This window comes from Physcomitrium patens, chromosome 24 (assembly GCF_059467195.1).
Source record: "Physcomitrium patens ecotype Gransden chromosome 24, ASM5946719v1, whole genome shotgun sequence".
NCBI classification, from domain to species: Eukaryota; Viridiplantae; Streptophyta; class Bryopsida; order Funariales; family Funariaceae; genus Physcomitrium; species Physcomitrium patens.
Genome location: NC_143433.1, coordinates 1,801,568 through 1,824,247, shown reverse-complemented (window position 1 = coordinate 1,824,247; position 22,680 = coordinate 1,801,568). Strand labels below are relative to the sequence as shown.

Below are 22,680 nucleotides of genomic sequence, written 5' to 3'. Positions count from 1 at the left end.
GAAAATAATCACATTCATATTAACAATTTATTTTGTACTTCTTTTTTAAATCATCCATTTTAATATAGATGATTCGTTTTTGAAATCAATAACTCATATATCAAAATAAATTTCCTCGACTACTTTGTGTGATGTTGAGTATTTTTCTCTTAAAGTAAACATACATTAATAATCAATTAGGTATATTGGTGTTCAATAAAACATTGTTAAATTGGTAAAAACTAATATAACATCAAACTAGATTTTTACATCAAAGAGTGAAACTCAGCAAAGGCCAATTAATCAAGGCAACTCAAAGGCTCTCATAAATCAAACAAGTCACAAGACCTACCCACCAAGACTCGCAACATTTATGGACAATAATAATATAATTATAATAAGCATTAAAATGACGAGTGAAAAAGTAAACGTAAAAAGTGGGAGCGAGGGAAAGCAACGAGATGCCCGATTAAAGTAAAAGCTCCTCGCGGGGGCCTATTCCCGCGAGGCAAGAGCATTCACACGCGAGCATCGAGCTTCGAGCTTCGACGCTTGAACCAGAGCTGCGTCGTGGTCGTGCTCGTCGCTTTCGCCGCTTCCTCTCCGACATGGTGCAAACTGCACGTCGATTCCAGCATCATGTGTGTCTCCGTGCTCCTTTTCCGATTCCGTAGAGTGTTTTCTCACGCGAAACAAGCAACTGTAGAGCCCGAACGGCTCGTTTGATGTTTCGGTTTGTGTCGGGCAGCCCCTTCGTTTGACGTATGGTCTTCGCAGTTTCTGAATCGGGGAATGACTTTTTCTTTCTCTGCGAAATCTCTGTTGGATTTTTTCCAAGGCAATTGTTCGAGTCTGCGACTTGAAGAAGCTGTACTCGGGTTTATTTACGATGTATGGAGGGTTTTTGGAGGGTTTTTCGTGTTTTTTTTTACTCTCTTCTTTTTCTTCTTGTGTTATGTTTGAGGTTTCGGGGTCATGTGAGTGTGCATTATGATTTCGTTCAGCCCAAGACGGTCTTGGATGGTCTCGCAGAGGGAGGAGAACAATGGGGAGGTTTTTACACAGATCATTAAATTGCAACAGCTAGATTTTGGAGCGTGTGTTTAGGGTCGGATGATAGATTGGGACACTGTGCGTATTTCTAAAGGGAGCCGAATCCCGATTGCTGAAGCGTGGGTTAATTCTCGGGATTTGAGTGTTTTGGTGTAGGTTTAGAGCGAGAGAGAGAGAGAGAGAGAGAGAGAGAGAGAGAGAGGGTGGCAGTAGGAATAAATCTGAGGACTAGGTTCGGTTTAGTTGAGATCAGAGCAGTCAGTGCTTCTCGATAAAGGTTCGGGGATCAAAGTAGGATTCCTCACTGTAGTTCAACTTCGGAAAAACATATTTATCAGAGTTAAATTGCGAATGATTCGTAACATCACATTTCTGTAGTTGTAGTAGCTTTTGTAGCCAGCAATGCATGTTGACAGTTCGATGAAACGTTCAAGATTATCAAGAAATCTTCTTTTAAGCTTCTCTAATTTCTTTTGGAGGTCCTTTTTCTAACCGCTCAAAATTTTCACTTAAGCTAAGTAGAGGCAGTGATGTACATTGTATTTACATGGAGATGTGCTCTTTTCAGGGCGGCAGATACGAACACTCTACGCATTTTGGTGGCGACTGATTGTCATGTAGGCTATCTAGAAAATGATGAGATTCGTCGCTTCGACTCCTTTAATGCCTTTGAAGAGATATGTTCCATTGCCTCACAACGTCAGGTTTGGTTCCTTTCATCTGTGAGCTTGGCCTTAAGTTTTATTCGCCTATTGTGCCGTTCATCTCTCTGAATTTAAATTTTAAAAAAAATATCATTATGGCACAACTTGCTGTTGGAAATCATCAGAGGTTACAGTGCTGGTGAGATTGAATTGAGCTTAAGGCTTTGAACAAGGTTAGTATCTGTGCGTACGAATGCAAGGAATACAATGCATGATTCGATAATTTAAGATTTGATCTTGCAATCTGCAGTAGTGGGTAGGAAGAGGTGTTATTATGGAAGTGACTTGTAGCGCTTCTTTGTCTATGTCTTCAGGTGGACTTTGTGCTTTTAGGAGGAGACTTATTCCACGAAAACAAGCCCTCTCGCTCGACCCTAGTGCGCACTATTGAAATTCTTCGTAAATATTGCATGAATGACAAGCCAATTCAGTTCCAAGTTGTTAGCGACCAAACCATCAACTTCCCCAATAAGTATGCTTCCCACTTGCAGTGCCACACTGTATCCCTCTCGGTTCTGTCTTGAGCGTGTCCAACGTTGCGTGTCGCTGTTTCTGTTTTCTTCCTCTTATGTATGAAACGTGGTCTAGCTCACGCACAATTCTGGATTCACTAGATAGTTGCATCATCTCAATGCCCTTTCCTTCGGAGAAGTGCTGCAATTATAATTTTGAGTTGAACAAAATATAGAATAAAAAGAACAGAAGCAGCAGGAACCTGTTGTAACAGGATTCAATACATCACAAACATTTGTTAGCAACTTCTGTTTATGACCTAAGCCAACACACCTATATCTCATGGAAATGGCTCGACTAGAGGTTGTGTAGGAATATCCAGCCATGACTTAAGATTGACGGAAAAGCATGATATAATATGAGTGTGGCGTGAACTGATACTTGTGTGCGGGTGATTTCTAAGATTTGGAGTTGTCAACTATGAGGATCCGAATTTCAATGTGGGGTTGCCGGTTTTCACTATTCATGGCAACCATGACGATCCAGCTGGTGTGGTATGTTTGGTTTCCTTTTTCCATCTACGTGCTTTAATTTTGTAATTGTTCGTTTCTCTGGATGTACTCTAGTCAGAATCTCTTATTGTGGGTAGTTTACTAACTCGTTGACGATAGACTTCCGTGCTTCTGATGTATCACTATTTCTCTTGGTGAGAGTTGTCCCTGGCATACTTGGTCTGGCCTTTATTATTCTTATTGCACCTATTGTCTCTAATGCATGCTTTGCTCTGTGGTTGTAGGATAATCTGTCTGCAATTGATATCCTAGCAGCCTGCAATCTTGTTAATTATTTTGGAAAAGTTGCCCTTGGAGGTAACGGCGTAGGCAACATTGCCTTGCATCCAATTTTGTTGCGAAAGGTAAGTGGTGGCCTGTAGCTGTCCAACCACCAGCCGAGTTTCTATTGTATGCATATATGTGGATGGGAGATGTGACGTGTGCACCATTTCTCCATCAAGGTTTCCTTACAGCTGAATTATTTACTCAGGGCTCCACCAATGTTGCTCTCTATGGTCTTGGGAACATTCGAGATGAGCGCCTAAATCGTATGTTCCAGGTGAGTCAAGTAATGTAGAAGACAAAGAACTCTGAACCTAGGCAGCTTGTGAGCTGGAAGTGGGAGGATACGGGCACCTATGTTCTTGTTATTTCTATATCTATGCCTTCAATCTTGTGATGCCTTTTTAAATTATTCACTATAAAATACCTTTTAGTACTATCTATTCGAGTGTGGGGACATATTGTGGACACCGTAGATATGAATACGGGAATCAGCATTAACATGTAGGGTTAGGACATTTATCTACTTTTGGTTTCAAATGTCAAAAACTGGTGCACAAGTGTGCTCTCTTCTGCAAGCATCAGTTGCCTATTGATCAGCACGAACGTATAATCTGCCCAGAAGTCGACCTAATTTTGCAGACAACCTTCAGCAACTGATTTTTACGCAAGTTTAACTTCAACTGGCACTGTTTCAGTGCAGACTCCACATGCTGTACAATGGATTCGCCCTGAAAGTACCGACGACTGTCCTTTTTCCGATTGGTTCAACATCTTTGTTCTGCATCAAAATAGGTAAGCAAAACTTATCTTCTTGTTTAACCATTTTTGAGCCTCATCTCGCGTTATGAGCATTGTTTTCATCGGCCGTGGGATGACGCTTTTCACGCAGGGTAAAAGCCAACCCGAAAAATGCTATAAATGAGCATATGTTGGCTAAATTCTTGGATTTTGTGGTATGGGGTCATGAGCACGAGTGCCTCGTGGATCCACAGGTGCTTTCACAACCTCATGTGAACTCCTCTAGATTGTTGGTTCAAACTTCTGACTCATCAGTAAATGACTTGAACGCCGCAGTATTAGCCAGGAGGAGAGTTTTTCTTTTTCTTTTTTGTTTTGTTTTATTTTATTTTTTTGGTTTTTTTTAGTGATTCTGGTTTTTTGCTGAATCTTGTGGTAGCGTGCAGGAAGTATTGGGGATGGATTTTCATATTACACAACCTGGCTCATCCGTGGCTACTTCGCTTATTGATGGGGAATCTAAACCTAAGCATGTCCTCCTCTTAGAAATCAAGGTACTTGTGATCCAGATTAGATGTGGTTTTTTATTCATCTTTTTATTAGAAGTTAATCTTTTTTATTTGCTTCTTTGTTTATTGGAACTTACTACTAAGATGTGGAATATGCAACTTCAGTCAAGTACAGGCAGGTGGTTGGGAATGTTCCAATTGACTTTTGAGGAAGTGCCAAGGTACTGAAAATTGTAGATGTATTATATTTGCTGCAGGGTAATGAGTACCGGCCAACAAAGGTCCCTCTGAAATCTGTCAGACCATTCAAGTATAAGAACGTAAGTAATAGAGTACATCAGTAAAGACATCGTCTTACTTCTAAACTATTCTCTTTTCACATAGTTGGTCTATAAATCGTCTATTTTTTTGGTCTATGAATATGTAATACTTTTACAGTAGTATGGAACGAATATCTCACGGTGCAGAATTTGTACTTCCCCGCTGCTATTCTGGCTTGGGGTAGAAGATTCTATGTGACGATGGCACAACATCGATCATAAGTTGGCAACGCACGCCCTTTTATTTTTGTTCTAAACTGCTGACTCTAATATTCTTTGTTTCGGCGACTTTATTCCTAGAGCATTAGGATTCTTACAGAGTAGTTACTCTACATGATGCATTGAGCAGAAGAGTGTTTTTTTTGTTTATGAGAAAAAAATTGAATCCCTACTTGTGGCTTGTTTTCAGGTGTCCCTGCAAGATGCTGCGGATCTGGATGCAAATGACGTACAATCTGTTATGGATCACCTTAGTCAAATGGTGTGTGATAATAATATTCTGTCCTCTCTCGATTCTGTCTCATTTACATATGTAATTTGCAACGTTGAGATCTGAATCTAGTTCAAGTAGGTGGTTCAAGTTTTTTGCTGTGGATGCACGGCAAACGAATGAGAGTTTGGATGTACCCTTCTTCTAGGTGCATGATCTGATAGCAGAAGCTGCGGAGGAAGGACACCCTGACCCTATGCTGCCCTTGGTGCGTTTGAGGGTAAGCATTTTCACGATTCCTCGAGTGTTTCTGCGGCATTGGCGGAATATTTATCACGATTCTTACAGTTGTGTTTTTACTGGTATGACATTTGGTGCGTGCTTTGATGGTTCAGCAGTGTCATTAACTTCACTGGTTTCCTATGTATCTTTTACAGGTAGATTACACAGGCTTCACAACAATCAATCCACAGCGGTTTGGACAGAAATTTGTTGGAAAGGTTGATCAATTACACTTTTTCTCTTGTCGATTTGATTGGACTGTTTCTCTTTTCTGCATCGCTTTGCTTTCATCTGGATCACTTTTCTGGTGCTCATGAGAGGGATACCTAAAAGTCTAATCTGATGTTTTTAGGTGGCTAATCCTCATGATATTCTTCTATTTACAAAAGCTGTGAAAAGGCGACCTACTGCTGATGGTTTGATTCCTTTCTTCTCATGGTCTTGAAGCGGATTGTCAAGCAAGTTATTTAATTAATACCAATCTGGAATTGGAATCGTTTTTGGAAGACATTTTGTTTAAACTTGTTCCACATTAGATACAAATCGGTCTTGTGTATAAACAAAATTTGCTCTGTTCAGGTCACAGTGTGCTGTGAAAAGTTATAGAAACTCGTATGACTTGATGTATTCAGGGAAAATTGAAGATGAGGAAAAGCTACGGCCTGAAGAGTTGAACCAACAAAATATTGAGGCTCTCCTTGCTGAGAGCAATTTGGTCAGTACTTATTTCTTGTATTGCTTTGAATGAACCTGATTGCTTAACATGAGCTTTGCTGAAAGGATTAGCAGGTGCTTGTCAGTTATGGCGGATGATAGGCAAATTGAAACTTCGGTTGCATTAGATGGTTGGACCTATGTTTTTGTGATGCTATTGCGTTGTCACTGTGGCAGAAAATGGAGATTCTGCCTGTCTCTGAACTAGGCTTGGCGCTACATAAGTTTGTAAGTAAAGATGACAAGCTTGCGTTCATCGAGTGTGTTCAAGAGAATCTAGATGACACACAGGTACATCTTGCAGCAATTACATTTTTTAAAACTCTTGTTGGGTATTGTAAAGCACCCGTGTTTTAAATTCTACCATTTTATGTATATATGTGGCAGTACGTTCACTTGCGAAAATCTTGTAGGATTCTAAATTCTAGACTAGTTTGCGTGTGTTGAGTTACCATCGTGTGCCCACTAAAGAGATTGGAGTCTCTTGCTACCAAATCGATTGACAGATGCAGAAGTGCTGCAATGTTAGTAGAACTCGAACAGTAATTTGAGTGCAAATGCAGGTTTTAACATAGGTTGTACTTCACAACACTGATCTAACATGGTGTTTTACAGAACAAGCTTGCTGAGGAAGCCCTTGCTGATAAGCTCCAGGAAGACGATGTGATTGTGAAAGTGAGCGAACATATGCAGGTACAAGGCATTGTTTAGTCATTGCTAGATCAGTATAATTTTCAGAGCCAGTGTTACTGCTAATGCCAATGATATCTGGAGTTGAAAATTGCACTTGATCCTACGATGTTGCGCTTATAATTATTGGCTTGATCTGCATTTTGCAGTCGCATTTGTCTTCGGTTTGTATTAAAGTAAACTAATTAGCTGATTGACATGAGATACTAGTTCAAAATAATAATATTGCATGGGCCTGTTGGATCTACAGCAACGTGAGAAAGAATCAATCCCTAGATATAAAGAAACGTTGACTTCCGTTTCTTCTGGTGACCCTCTTTCAAGTGTACAGCACCGGACGTCCCAGGTAAAGTTCCTTTTAACCAATTCGACAGTGTCGGTGCTCTCAAGTCACCTATAACTTTACACTTACCATCAATTCCTATTTGCAATGCCTTTTCTAGTACCAGTTGTGATAACTTGTGAGCTGATTTATATCCTCGATTGGCGTGTAAGCTTACGTCCCCCACGGGTAGCCTGATCTAGTTCTTACATATGCTCCGACATGTCCAATTAACTTGCCATCTGATATTTGAACTTTCAAGCAGGGAGGTACAAGCAGGAAAGGGAATGACGACGATGAGCCTTTTGATGACGACGATGTTCCGGAGAGTTCAACACCAGCAAAACGAAAAGCACCTGCCAGCAGAGCTGTGCAGAAAGATACGGAAACCCCCCGCGGTCGAGGCCGGGGTAGAGGAAGAGGAAGAGGGCGAGCCTCTCAAGGAGGTCTTACGCAGACAACGCTGAATGTCGTTCCAGTGCCCCGACCTCCTAGAAGGTGAGAATTTGGAGTCCGAACTAGTATCATGCTTTGGATCATAATCTTTCCCCATGTTGAGCTGAACAAAAGTCTTGGGACCTCAGTATAATGTAAAACCCTAGATGCGTCTGTTTTTAGTGCTAGACTGTCAAAGCAGCTTGCCCGCTTGCAGGTGCTGAGAGATCCTTGAATGTTTTGTATATACCGGAGTTTTATTGTCAAAAGCACTCGACACCACATTAGTTATGATTGCTTAATGAAAGCGTTGGTTTGTGTTTACAGGGCTTCACGAATGGAAACCATCAGCGATGATGATGATGAAAACAATGAGGAAGAAGAGGATGAGGAACCAGCCCCTAAAATTGTAAGTAAATGATTGCTGCAGCTAAGATAAAACTAATAAGACGGTTGGGAATGTCAATCTAATTATTGCCCTTCCATGAAATAAATCTAACCTGGGAGGTTAATCTGCAGAAAAAAACGAACTCAAAAACATCCCAGAGGGGAAGAAAAGGTGCTGCTGGTTCTAAACGAGGAGCAGCATCCAGCTCGTCCTCGAGGGGAGGACGTAGTACTTATGTCGACGACGACGTTGAGGATGATGACGATGAGGCAGATGCAGGCCCAAAGAAAGCAACAGCTACACCATCATCTCAAGTAAGTCGGCGTGCTTTGTGTATTTTATCGCATTGCAAATGGCCTTACGTGCAATCTAGACAAGACTTGAATCTCTTCAATGCGCTGTCCTGTTTACGCATAATTTGTGTTTCTACGAAATTTGTAGACCATGCAGGTACTAGTTACCCAGTTCTCCAATTTTCCCATTTTGCTGTCACACCCACTTCTACAAATGTACACGTCTTGTCTAAAATCAAGAATAAAAGCCTGAGTTTCGCTATGTTTGGTCTTTCAGAAGCGGTCCAGCTGGGGTTCTTTACGAGGGTAAACTCACCGAAACAAAAGTTCAAATGCTTCAGCGTCATCTACGCCAATTTTTAAATTTTCAAATATGATCTTGGTATACACTAGCATCACGCTTGAACGAAACCTTCTGTCACAAGCTCATGTAAGACGTGGTAGATATTGGGTTCTAGGGTGATGGAAATCTTACTGAGCGTAGAATTTACTGAATATTGGTGCAGTAAAATATTCAACTGTGGCTCCCAGGTTACATTTCTCTACATCTCCAATTCCTCACCAATCAGATACTCAGGCCTCTAATTCAAACTAAGCTTTTTGCACCTTCCTGAACACCTATACCATTTCTCATGTAACAAATTAGTTGTTTCTATTTCTCATACCCGTCATCCCAACATGTGGGGGCTTACAGAGTACATTGCCTTTAGCTAGCACAATAAAACTTGTATTTTTCCACTTCTCATGTCTACGAGGTTAAGATCGCAACATGTATACCTGTAAGAAAAGATATAATTTCATGAGGGAAAGCTGCTGGAGTATGTTCCCGTAAGCCCACTTCGTTGCTTCTCCAAATTTTAATTGAGAACATATGTACAATCAGTGCCATTGCAACTTGTTTTCATAATGAAAATTGACAGTAAAATTGAAATTTCTATTACAAGGTTGAGACGTTAAAGTGAAACATTGTTTTATCGGTTCCATGCGTCGGCAGTGTCCACCTATCCATTGTACAAAAGAAGAACAAGCTGCCAACGTATCCACTGAGCCCTAAATCAGCATCAAAGTAGTTAATCCACAATAATTCTTTGTCACCATAACTGAACGGAAAAATCTAACAGGATTTCATTGCTTTTGGTATATCATGTAACACATTCATCTCAGCTCATCGATGCTCGAAGCCGCAAAAAATGGAAGAGCACTTTCACATCGTTGAACCTCATCAGAAATAACAAAACTGCAACACAGCGTGGCTTTTCCGCTCGACAACCTGAACCCAACTAATCCGGAGACTGGTCCAATGTGTTATCTCCACGACACTCCAAAATGGAGCAATGGGATGATAGTAGAAGTGCGACACCCTACTCCGTTATGGCGCCCGGGGCACCGCCACCGAACCCTCCACTTCCACCTCCACCTCCACGTCCGAAACCACCTCGTCCACCTCTGAACTCTGGTCGGTATTCACCGGGAGCCCCACCTTTGTCTCCACCAAACCCACTGTCACCACGGCCAGCGCTTCTGTAACCCTCCCTATCACCGAATCGTGGTCTGTCTCCATCTCTGGGAGGACCACGGGGAGGTCTATCGCCACCCGCACCTCCCATTGGCCTGCTTGGGGGACGAGTAGACTTCTTCAAAGTAGCGGGGACAATCTCAGATGGAAGGTTGAGGTAAGTCCGGAGGTGCTCAATGCCGTCATTGGTCAAGTACCTGCCAAAGAGGATAACGAACCACTGCAATGAGATAAAGGACAATGCCTTCTAGCACCCAGCAGCACTGCGATCATAAGAATTAGCGAGTAATCCAATGTTTTAGTCATCTCGATAGATAATCATTTGAACTTAGAGTCTAATCGTGTAACCATCAGTTGCAATGATTAAGGAAGGCAAATTTATGATAATAACCTGGCATGAAATATCAGGGGTGAACCCAAACAAAGAACTTGAATCAGCCATAAGGTATGCCAAAACCCTAAAAAAGTGAACATAACTTTTCTAGCATACACTGGGGGTCAATTGACCACCTCTCCTTATCTAATCCCAAACCCTAAAATTTTGCATCCAAGTCACTGCTTCAAAGGCATCATGCAAAGCAGACTGAAATTCTAATACATCCAACAAAGCTCACCAACCCCACCAACAAGATCAATGACCTCCGTTAGGTTCGAAGGATAAGCTTCCAGGTTTCAGAAGCCGTGCAACAGAAACTTTCTAAACCCGTATAATCTACTCGCAGACCACCCCTCGAACCGCCAACAACAGAGCACTCACGAACCCATCGTGGGGGCCGGGGGTGCAGTAGGCAAAAGATGACCAAACCACAACCACAAGAAAGAAAAGAAACTACAACGCTCCAGAACTATGTCACGTATCCCAAGGCGCTTAAAGGGAAAACGACACATCTTACCAGTAGTAGTGGCGCCAGGCGAAGTTCTCCTTGACGTACTCCTTAGACTTGAAGCTCTGCATGAGCTTGATAACCTGGAGGTTAGGCACATCGATTTCGGGGTGCTTGGGGGCATTGTAGTCCTTCTTAGCGTACAAGACGCCTTCCTTGAAGAGGTACTTGTAGATCTCCACACGGTTCTTCTTGGGGATCAACATGGCTCCGAGCGGCTTCGGTCGCGCGAGGCGATGGCGAAGGCGATGGAGCGTCAGTGCTCGAGAAGATGCGTCGAGCGAGAGGACAAAATTCCGGCGCTTTGCTCCCCTTGTACCTCAATGACAGGGGTCGATTGAGAACCGCAATTCACAAGACCTGTGTATGTCCAAAATGAGTTAGTTGAGAACCTCCAGTACCAAGTCTAGACTATATCGGGGTTGAGTCCATTGAGAACTTTCACTCGAAGATCTGACCAAGTCTGGGATGAGTTGATTGAGAACCTGCATTCACAAGCCCTGGTACGTCCGGGATGAGCTTCGGTGTATAACAAGGCCTATACCCCACATATATCCGTTTGGAATTGGTAGATATCCGAATGGAGCCCGAGGACAATGGTCTCAATGGGGCAGTGGTTTGGATCGCGGTCAGTCGTGTTACTACCAGTTATCGGTTGGTGTCAACACACTAAACATGATCTAAAAGGATCCATTAAATGAAATAAAAAATATTATTTATTTATTTTTTATGTACATATTTTATAAGAATACTAGAGTGATTGTATTATGATTGCAATAACCTGAAATCACTGATTTTATATGGTGCCAATCACTAATTTTAAATGATGTTAACAACCACAGTATACCAATATCAGTGATTTTACTAGACACACAAACACTATATTTTTAGGGAAATGTGAAATAGACCCAAATTTTTACTAAATAAATCCACCCATCCTAATCATCATGAAAAAAAATAATGATTTTTAGATTCATTTTCCCATTATTGGATCTACAACCAAAAAAAAACAATCACATTCATCATGATTATCATATTCTTCATCATGGGTGGATCTATTTAGTAAAAGCATGAGTCTATTTAACATTCCACTATTTTTATATGGAGTTGATAGGTAGTTTTATTCTTACTTTTTATCTTTTATCTCTTAATTTTAATTTTATTTTATATAGAATTGAATATAAATTCACATAAATAAAGAATCAAATTATTGAAGTATGATGTTAAATTATTTATATTTATCTAACCAAAATATTAGAAAATATATGTAAGATAAAAATAATCTCACAAGGATTTTTTTTGTACTATGTTATAAATTGGTATAAATGTTGAACAATTTTATGTGTCATTTCTTTATTGAAAATTTAACTACTTTCAAACTAGGTTTACAAATTATTTGAAATGTTTTTCTGTTCAAACAATCTTTCAAAGAATTGTGTTATTTTGTATATACTTCTATCACTTATATTCAGAATGTCATCATAAAATATTTGTGTGTCTCCTGTTTGTAGTCCAATTATTATTCAAAATTAACTTTAAAATTGTGTATATTCAATGTAATAATTATTTATGTTGATATTATAGGTTTTTAATCGTAAATATTGATGATTTTTTAAAATTTAAATATTGATTATATACTCTTAATAATATTTTACTAAATATTTTTTATTGCAAATAAATACAAAGATACTACAAGAAAAAAAATTTACATCATAGATAATGATAAATGTTATTAATAAAATTAAAAAAAAAAAAAACATAATTATGACAAACTATAAATAATTGACCAAGAACCTTCATCAAAATATAGAAAGACTTTTATGCAATAAGTCAATAATATTTAATCTATACTTGCCAATTTAACAATCTTTACGAGGATTAGAGCATGTATAAGAAATTGCTATTGTATTAAAAAAAATTATAAACAAAGAATTTATAAGATCCTATAAAGATCTAGAAGTCATAATTTGTGATATCTTTTTTAAGATTAGTATAAAAATTCAAAGAATAAAATAAATTTTATCCATTTATAATTTATAAATAGAAATTTATATTTATTACATATAATCAAAAATTAATTTTTAAAATATGTATCTCTAAAATAATTTATCTATATGTATTATTAATGATTTCTTTAATGTTAAGATTTGACAATCTTTTGTAAATTTAGTCTAAATTTGTATATTTATAATTATTTTTAGGCATTATTTAAATTTTTACTTAAAAAATGAACTATACTAATTTAAATTAAAATATAAGAAAGACCTAGCATAATCATGTAAATGTGGTTGAAAAATCATTTTGTCCAAATCTTCTTGATTAATAAAGACAAATTAATTTATATAAAATATTTTTAAAAAACTAGCTTATATAAACTTTGGTTTTTGGTTTTTTTTATTGTTATAATATATTTTTGACTTTAAAGTTAAAATATAAAAAAAATATTCAAATCAACAATTGGTATGATACTTTTAAAACTTACTATAATTATATTTTGTGTCTTACTAGATTCAAGAGCCTCAACTTGTTTTTTAAATAAAGAGTTTTTAAAAATTCATAGTATACCTTTAATAAAAAAAAACTAAACTTATTCATATAGAAATCATTGATTGTCGTCTATTATCTTTTAGAGATGTTACTCATGAAATCTTTCATATAAAAATAGTAATTAATGATTATAATATCTTGGTGATATTTAATATAATTAGATCTCTTTTATCATTTCAAATTTATTGTAGCTAGAATAATATAATCCTTGAATAAATTGGATTAATTATAGTATTGATTCTTTTCAAAGTTGTTAAAGTAAAATTAAGAGTTTTTTCAACAAAGTAAAAATTCATAAGTCTAATACAACCAAATCTTTATTTGTAAGTGTAAGAGCTTTCTTTCATGGTCCATAAGAAGGATCACCTTGTATTATTTATCCTACACCTATTTTTAGTAATAAAAAGACTCCAAGTGGTATTTCAAGTTAATATTAAGATTATCAAGATGTTTTTGAAAACAAAAATGCTAATATTCTTCCAAAACATTGTTCTTATAATTATTCAATTGACCTTCAAGAGAGAGCTCAATTGTCATTTGGATTAGTCTATAGTTTATTATAAAATGAGTTTGCTGAATTCAAGGAGTATATTTAAAAAAACTTGGCCAAGAATTTTATATGCTATTCAAATCTCCAAAAAGAACTCATATCTTATTAAAAAGAAAAAAACATAGATTATTGCAAATGTGTGTAGATTATTAAAGATTCAATAATATTTCCATAAAAAATAGATATTTTCTACCTATGATATCTGAACTTTTTGATTAATTGAATCAAATAAAGATCTATACAAAAATAGATCTTTGAAGAGTGCACAATCTAGTATGCATCAAAGAAGGAGACGAATAGAAAGCTACATTTCAAATTAGATATGGTCATTTTGAATATATTGTCATACCTTTTGGACTCACAAATACATCAATTATTTTTAAATATCTTATGAATAATACTTTTTTTAAAAAAATTAAATAATTTTATTATCTTTTATTTAGAAAATATTTTAATCTATTCTAAGAGCATAAAAGAGCATAAAATATATATTTATATATATATAAACATAAATATACATACATATTCTAATAAATACCTATATGATTAGATAGAAATAAATAAAAGTAGATAAAAGTAGGTTAATTTCATAATACCTTCTAAAGAAGCTTCTTAGATGCTTCATAGATATTACTTTGACTTTACATATGTTTATAGTTGATTGGTAAGCTAGAAACTTGGTCATTAAGTTAATCACGTATTAGTAGCTTGCAAAACAAGCTAGTTATATGACACACATATAGAAAACTTGTCTTGTAAGTTAAGATACGTATCTTGTAAAGTCGACACGTTTTAGAGGTCTTATAAGATATCACCATGTAGCTCCTAATTAAGAGTATATATGGAGGCAAGATTGAAGCCTTCTTCATCCTTTTCCATGCCTTTTTAGTCCTTAGTCTTGTTTCAAGACTCTTTAGTTTCTTATTTTTAGTAATAGTTGATAAGAGCTTTGTCATTTCAATTCTTCGAGATTCATATCTTTGACAATTTGGTAAGAGTGCTAACTTACTATTTCTATCTTGATTTAGAAGTGAGTGAATTACCTCTCTTCTATTATTATATTTTGAAGATTGTAAACTATCCACCTTTAAAAAAAAAATAAAAAATAAAAAATAAATCTTATTTTCTATCACTGATCTTTTCTTTAAAGAAAGTGGATTACTTTTCTTTGTAGAAATTCCATTTGATATTAGAGGTTGCAGATTATCCTCTCCTAATTTAACTTATTGAATTTATTTGAATGTCTATGAAAGGAAAGATTATGGATGTTACTCTCAACAAAAGTGATAATAGATTTACAACTATTGTAGATCTTTATGAACTTGTCAATACTCTAAGAGTAGAAATCTCACATATTTCTAATGCGAATCATGGATGTACTATACTTACATTTCTAGAAGAAGTTTAGAGTCTACAGCAAGAAGTTGTGCAGTTGAAAAAAGCAAGTAGATCAACTTCACAACCAAATCCAAGGAATTTTGCTTCTACAAGTATGATAAAGATAAGGATTAGTACACTTGAGAGATTTAATGGAACAAGATCAAAATTTTGAAGATTTTTGTAAGAATTCAAGTTCTATCTAAGGTTGCATTCTTTCCAATATCTCAATGGATTTACTCAAGTTGGATTCATAGGCACACTTCTATCAGAAAGTGCTTTCTCTTAATTTGTATCTTTAATAGAAAAGAATTTGTATTCCTTTATGATTTAAATTCATTCTCAGTAGTCTTTACGGCCACATTTTGAGAAAGTGATAAAAAAAGAATAGTAGAGACTAAGCTCTTATCTTTATAACAAGAATCACGATCAACCACCATATCTGGTGATGAATTCTAAAATCTCGCTTGCAATGTGGATTGAAATGACAAAGCCCTTATCAATGAATTTTGATATAAATTGAAAGATAATATTAAAGATTTATTACTGACAATATTAAAGGTAAAATCTTTAAAATAATTTATTACTTAAGCTATTCTATGTAAGAATTGATTATTTGAAAGATGTCAAGAAAAAATATTTGGCTAGAGAAGAATAAATCAAATAATGATGGTAGCTTTTAAGTTTTCAAAAACTTATTCATGAAGGCCAAAACTAATACAAATTGATACGATACGTTTTAAATTTCTCACAAAGCAAAAAAAGACTTGACAATGTCAAGAAGGCTTATACTTATATTATGGAGAAGCTAAATACATTGCTCAATATTGTCCAAAGTAACAACGCAATGACAAAATAAGAAGCATGGTTACTAAAGAAGACAATGTGTCAAAAAATAAGTTTTTCTAACTACAATATGGAGTGTGCCACTGAAATCTTGTATAATTCCTAGTAAAGATCATATTCTCTCCTTAGATCTTTCACCTTATTTTACAATAGAAGTTTATTTAGGACCAAAAAATCACAAAGTCTTAGCTTTATTAGATTCAAGAGTATAACAAGGTATAGATAAGATAATTATATAGATAGTTAGAACTATGAAAGTTTCTAGAAATAGGATTAGGCTAGTAGACCAAATAAGATCCACTATAGAATATTTTAGAAAGTATTTAGGGGGATTACCTAAATAGGATCCACCATAGAACCTTCTAAAAAAGAATTTAAGGTAGTTATCTAGATGAAATCCATTACCTAGGAACATTCTAAAAATTCCAAGGTGGTAGGATAAGGTATAAATAGGACTAGCCAGGGCTTTTTGGAGCATCTAGTTAGGTATGGCTTCAAATTCTTTCTTTTAATAAAGTTTGGTTTTGTATCTTTTTGTTCAATTCTGTTTTGTTCTGTTTCCATTTGCTTATTTTTGTCTTTTATGTCCTATTCTGCTTAATTCTATTTAATTCTATTCTGATTTGTTTTGTCCTATTTTGTGATAAGGTTTTATATTGATATGGATTAAAAGGATCTTGGATTTTTGAAATAGTCTAGTTTTATTTCAAAGAACCTCAACTTATTTTATAGACAAAGATTTTGTCAAAAAATAAGAAATATTATTATTCGAATAAACTAAACTTGTACATGTAGAATTCATAGATGGTCATTTGTTATTGACTGAAGATGTTATACATGAGACTATTTCTTTAGATGTAGCAATTAAAGATCACAATAGCATATTAATATTTAATGTCATAAGATCTTTATCTAATCCGATAATTTTAGGATTGTCTTCATTATAAAATTATAATCTTCAGATTGATTGGATTTTCTTGTAACCTTAATTTTTTTGATAGTTTAATCCAAAATCCTATTAGTCAAGTAGAAATACATAAGTTTAATACATCCAAAGTCTTACTTAAATTGTTCTTACTTAAGTTGTTCTTACTTAAATTGTTCTTACTTAAATTGTTCTTACTTAAATTGTTAGATGCAAGAGCTTTTTTACATGTCGCAAAAGAAAGATTATCTTTTGCTTTATATGCCATGTCCATTTTTCATAGTGAAAAGACAACAAGTGGTATTCCTAGTCAATATCAAGATTTCCACGATGTTTTTTAAAAGAAAAATATGAATATTCTTTTAGAGCATCATCCTTATGATTGTTCCATTGATCTTCATAAAGGAGCTCAACCACCATTTGGACCAATTTATAGCCTATTACAAAATGAATTGATTGCAGTTAAGGAATATATTCATAAAAACTCGGCTAAGAATTTCATATGTCATTCTAAATCTCCAACCAGCGCTTCTATTTTATTTGTGAGGAAAAAAGACAAATCTCTGCAGATGTGTATGGACTATTGAGGACTCAACAAGATCACTATAAAAAATAGGTATTATCTACTTTTAATTTCAAGACTTTTGGATCAATTGAATCAAGCAAAGATCTATACAAAAATATATCTACAAGGAGTATATAATCTAATACACATTAAAAAAAAAAAAAAAAAAAAAAAAAAGAATAGAAAATTGTGTTTCAAACTAGATATGGGCATTTTGAATATAATGTCATGTCTTTTGGACTCACAAATGTACCAGGTGCTTTTCAACATCTAATGAATGATGTCATTTGTTAATTTCTTGATGATTTTGTTTTCTATTATTTGGATGACATCTTAATCTACTTTAAGAATACAAAAGAATATGAAATTCATGTTCATCATGTATTACAAAAACTTAGAGATGCAGGAATATATACCAAGTTAGAAAAGTGTATATTCCACACTATTCAAGTTGACTTCTTAGGATACATCATTTCTAATGAAAAATTAATAATGGATTCAAAGAAAGTCCAAATTGTCATAGATTGGAAGATTCTTAGAATAATAAAATATATGCAATGTTTTTTGAACTTTACCAATCACTATGAAATCTTCATCAAGAATTTTTTGAAGTTGTAGTTCCACTTATATGTTTGACTTGTAAAGACAAACTTGAGTGGAATAAACAAGTCAAAGCATCATTTGATGCTTAAAAAAAGGAATTTACTTTTGCATTAATCTTATATCATATTAACTTCTCTAAAGTATTTTCTATGGAAACAAATGCACAAGACTTTGTCTTGGATGCAGTATTATCACAAATGAGAGTAGATAATAAAGTCCATCGAGTAGCTTTTTATTCTAGAAAATTTTTAGCATCCAAGATTAATTGTAAAAACCATGACAAAGAGCTCTTTGCAATCATGGGTTCATTTTTAAAATAGCATTATTATTTAGAAGGTACCTCAATTCTAGTCATTGTGTGTATTGATTGCAAGAACCTCAAGTATTTCATGTTAGCACATGTTTTGAATCATTGCCAAACTCGTTGAAGCATATCTTTATCAAGATTTGATTTCAAGATCACTTATCAACTTGAAAAATAATAAAGTTTGTCAGACACTTTTTTTAGACATTCTTATGTTGCACCAAAAGAAAGAGATGCATCTTTTGATCAATAAAGAATAATAATCTTAAAGTCAAAATATTTTCACCTTTAATCAATAAAATCAACATTAATTTTTGATTCAACCTTTGTCAAGTAAATTCAATCAAGTATGTCTTTTGATCCTCCTATCCATAATATTAAGAAGAATTCTTTTAAGTGTCATGATACTTCCAAGTTCGAGTTCAAGAACAACCTACTCTATTTTGAAGGACGATTATACATTCCACAAGGTAGAGCATAATTACATATTCTTCAAACTTGTCATGACTTCTCAATAGACAAATATTTTAGATACAACAAGACTTTGAAGCTAATATCAAGAGATTTTTGGTCGCATCAAATATAGAAGGTAGTCAAAAAATTTATACAATCATGAGATATTTTTTCAAGATCCAAAACTTCTTGCTATCAATTTTATAGACTTTTTGAGCCATTACCTATTATAGAACAACCATGGTCTTTTATTTCTATGGATTTTATGATAGATCTTCTAGTCTTTCATTTGTATGATTCTATATTTGTGGTAGTAGATTATTTCACCAAAATGGTACATTTTATACTATGTACAAAATCTATCATAAGTAAAGAAATGGCTAAGATTTTTTTTTAATAACATCTATCACTATCACAGATTACCTAAAGATATTATATCATTTAAGAAGACTCAATTTATATTAAGAATTTAGAGAATCCTTTTCAAGATTTTAAAGGTGGATATAAAGTTTTTTTTGACTTTTCATCCTCAAATTGATGAGCAAATGGAATGAGTAAATCAAGTTTTGGAGCAATACTTAAGGTATACCATCAACTATCATCAAGATGATTGGATAACTCTTTAATCATTAAAAAAATTTACATACAATAATTTAATACATTCTTCCACTCAATAAACACCTTTCTTTACAAATTATAATTATCATCTATAATTTGATATTTTTGACTTTTCAAAAATTAATAATCTTGAGGCAAAAGATTTGACAAATCGTTTGTTAGAGCTACATGCAACAATGAAGGCATAATTAAAGAGAATTCAAAAATGATAAAAAATTAAAACAAGTGCCTATTGCAAGAAACAACCACAATTCAACGTAGGTGACAATGTATGATTATTTTATTTTAATATCAAGACTATTCATCCTTGTGACAAGTTGGACTATTGTAGGCTTGGACCTTTTTTGATTAGTGAATAAAAAAATCTTATTTCTTATTAATTATATCTATGAAAGTCTATGAAGATCTACCTTGTATTTTACATATATCTTCTTAAGCCATATTAGACAACAAATATCTTGAGAAGAAAAAAAATATCACTTCTTCTTATAGAAGTAGATAATAATCAAGAGTTCAAGGTAGAAGAAGTCTTAGATTCAAGGCACCACCAAAATAAGTTGGAATATCTTGTTCATTGGCACGAATATGATATTAGTGAATGCACATTTGAGCCATGAAAGAATCTATTAAATTTAGCAAAGAGAGTTGAAGCTTTTGATTAATAAAATCTATCAAAATCAAGATAAAGAATAAAAAAATTATTATAAGAGAAATAAGAACAAAAAAAGATAATACATTATCTTTTATTCTTTTTTGTAGCTTTTGTATATTTGAGATGCTAACGAGATAGAAAACCAAAAACTAGGAGATTTAACTCAAGAACTCTCATTTATTAACTTAATAGATGAGACATTATGATTGTCACAACTTTCAAGATGACGTAATTGAAATGAAGATTCTCAAGAGTAATATGTCCTTTGTTGAATAAATGGCAAGATATAATGTGTTTGATATCATAACCTTGGAAGAGACTCCTAATATTTGGTGATTTTATTAGAGATAGGAACAATTCTTGACAAAGTTCTAAATGTTTTATATGACGGAAGTTACAAAGCCTTTAAGAATAATCAAACAACAGAGTGGTCTTTTTGTCCTAATATAGGATACTATCAATAGCTTAAAGGACTTATCAACCATCTTCAAAGAAAACAAAGATCAGAGTATGTGACAAATATAATTTGCTACATCTTGAATTTTTTCAACATATAAAGATTAATCTTTGTGAAATTTTTCTTTAGAATAGAAGGTAATGTCATGGATATACATACATATTCTAATAAATATCTATATGTTTAAGTAGAAGTAAGAAAAAATAGATAAAAATAAATTAATTTCATAATATCTTTTAAAGAAGATTTCTAGAAGCTTTGTAGATGTTTTTTTGTCTTTACATGTATTTGTAGTTGATTGATAAACTAGAAACTTAGTCAATAAGTTAATCACATGTTAGTAGTTTGCAGAATAAGCTAACTATGTCACATACATATAAAAAACTTGTCTTGCAAGTAAAGATATGTGTCTTATAAAATCAACATGTTTTGGAGGTCCTATAGAATATCACCGTACAGCTCATAATTAACAATATATATGGAGACAAGAGTGAAGCCTTCTTCACTTTTGTCAATGCCTTTCTAGACTTTAGTCTTATTTTAAGACGTTTAGTTTTCTTATTTTTAGTAATAGCCATTCTAGTTCAATATTATATCATCTTTGAGTGACTTTCTAGTTCCTTTGATTGACACAAGAGTACATTGAGAATTTTCTTTCTTCAAGATTCATGTCTTTGATAGTTTGTTGTATATTACAAAAACTTGGAATTATAAGTCTATATGCCAAAATATATATATATATATATATATATATATATATATATATATATATATATATAATTTAATTTGAATTTTTGAAATATATCATTTCAAATGATAGACTCATTATGGATCCTAAGAAATTTCAAAATATTATGGATTGAAAGATCTCAAAAATAATATTATATTTTTAATATTTTTTATGATTCATTAATTACTATTGAATCTTTATTAAGGATTTTTTTTCAAATTATGGCCCTACTTATATGTTTGACTTATAAAAACAAAGTAAAGTGGAATAAAGAAGTAAAGATAATATTTGAATATTTGAAGATAATTTTTATTTTTAGACTGATCTTATATTGTATCAATTTGTTCAAAGCATTTTTTTATAGAAACAAATCCATCAAACTTTGTTTTAGATGCCTTATTGGTAGAAATGGGAGTAAATAATAAACTTAATCCAATAGCTTTTCATTCAAAAAAAAATTAGTAGCCAAGATCTATTACAAAATCTACAACAAAGAAATTTTTGCATTTATGGATTCATTTTAAGAATGGCATTATAATCTAGAAGGTGCTTCTAATACTGTCACTATATATACAGATCACAAGAATCTCAAGTACTTCATGTCAATATATGTTTTGAATTATTGCCAACTTTATTAAAGCATGTCTTTCTCAAGATTTGAATTCAACATTACTTATCAACCAAGAAAACAACAAGGTTTATTAGATGTCCTTTCTAGATGATCTTATTTTATACCAAAAACAAAATATAGCTTTTGATCAATAATAGATTATTTTCTTGAAGCTAAAATAATTTATATTTAAGTAATAAAATCAATACTTATTGTTGATTCAATTTTTTTAAAGTGAATTCAATTAATTATATCATCTTATTTTCTTATTTTTAATATTAAAAAAATTGTAATATTTTCAAATTTAAATTCAAGAACAATCTATTTTATTTTAAAAAATATTTGTATGTTCTAGAAGTGTGAAGCACAATTAGGTATTTTTTAAGCTTGTTACAACTTTCTAGTAATAAGATACTTTGGATACAATAAGACTTTGGAACTAATATCTATAGATTTTTGGTGGTTTCAAAATATAGAAAGAAATTAAAGATTTTGTACAATCTTGTAATATTTATTCAAGATCAAAAACTCTTTATCATTGACCTTATGGATTTTTTCAACCATTATCTATTCTATAATAACTATGGTCTTTTCTTTTTATGGATTTTATTACAAATCTTTCAATTTTAAAATACTTATGAATCTATATTTGTGATAGTAGATTATTTCATTAAGATGGCACATTTTGTACTATGTACAAAATCAATTACAAGTTAAGAAACAACTAAATTTTTTCTTGACAATATCTATTGTTATTATAGAGTATCTAAAGATATTATATTACATAGAGAGACTCAATCTGTATCAAGATTTTGAAGAACACTTTTTAAGATTTTAAAAGTAAACATAAAATTATCTTTGGCTTTCCATCATAAAATTAATAGATAAATGGAA

At 33.4% G+C, this 22,680-nt stretch overlaps 2 protein-coding genes across 3 annotated transcripts; one reads left to right on the top strand and one right to left on the bottom strand.

Moving 5' to 3' along the window:
• Positions 1-608: 608 nt before the first annotated feature.
• On the top strand, positions 609-8,887 carry LOC112276684 (double-strand break repair protein MRE11). 2 transcript variants are annotated; one of them, XM_024508229.3, is made up of 22 exons: positions 609-712; positions 1,601-1,736; positions 2,051-2,208; positions 2,653-2,743; positions 2,986-3,105; positions 3,234-3,302; positions 3,729-3,820; positions 3,918-4,020; positions 4,213-4,320; positions 4,533-4,595; positions 5,005-5,076; positions 5,234-5,305; positions 5,463-5,525; positions 5,660-5,723; positions 5,940-6,022; positions 6,199-6,312; positions 6,637-6,714; positions 6,962-7,057; positions 7,299-7,531; positions 7,796-7,877; positions 7,988-8,170; positions 8,427-8,887. In XM_024508229.3, exons 1-22 carry the CDS (start codon positions 705-707, stop codon positions 8,457-8,459), a joined length of 2,121 nt encoding a protein of 706 aa, XP_024363997.1. In that variant the 5' UTR covers positions 609-704; the 3' UTR covers positions 8,460-8,887. The 2 variants fall into 2 exon arrangements, with proteins under 2 accessions (XP_024363997.1, XP_024363999.1); XM_024508231.3 differs by lacking the exon at positions 609-712 and adding an exon at positions 746-870.
• A 363-nt stretch (positions 8,888-9,250) lies between these two features.
• On the bottom strand, positions 9,251-10,825 carry LOC112276686 (small ribosomal subunit protein eS10z). The gene is made up of 2 exons (XM_024508232.3): positions 10,559-10,825; positions 9,251-9,862 (listed from the first exon to the last, which is right to left on the bottom strand). Exons 1-2 carry the CDS (start codon positions 10,753-10,755, stop codon positions 9,511-9,513), a joined length of 549 nt encoding a protein of 182 aa, XP_024364000.1. The 5' UTR covers positions 10,756-10,825; the 3' UTR covers positions 9,251-9,510.
• Positions 10,826-22,680: the final 11,855 nt, after the last annotated feature.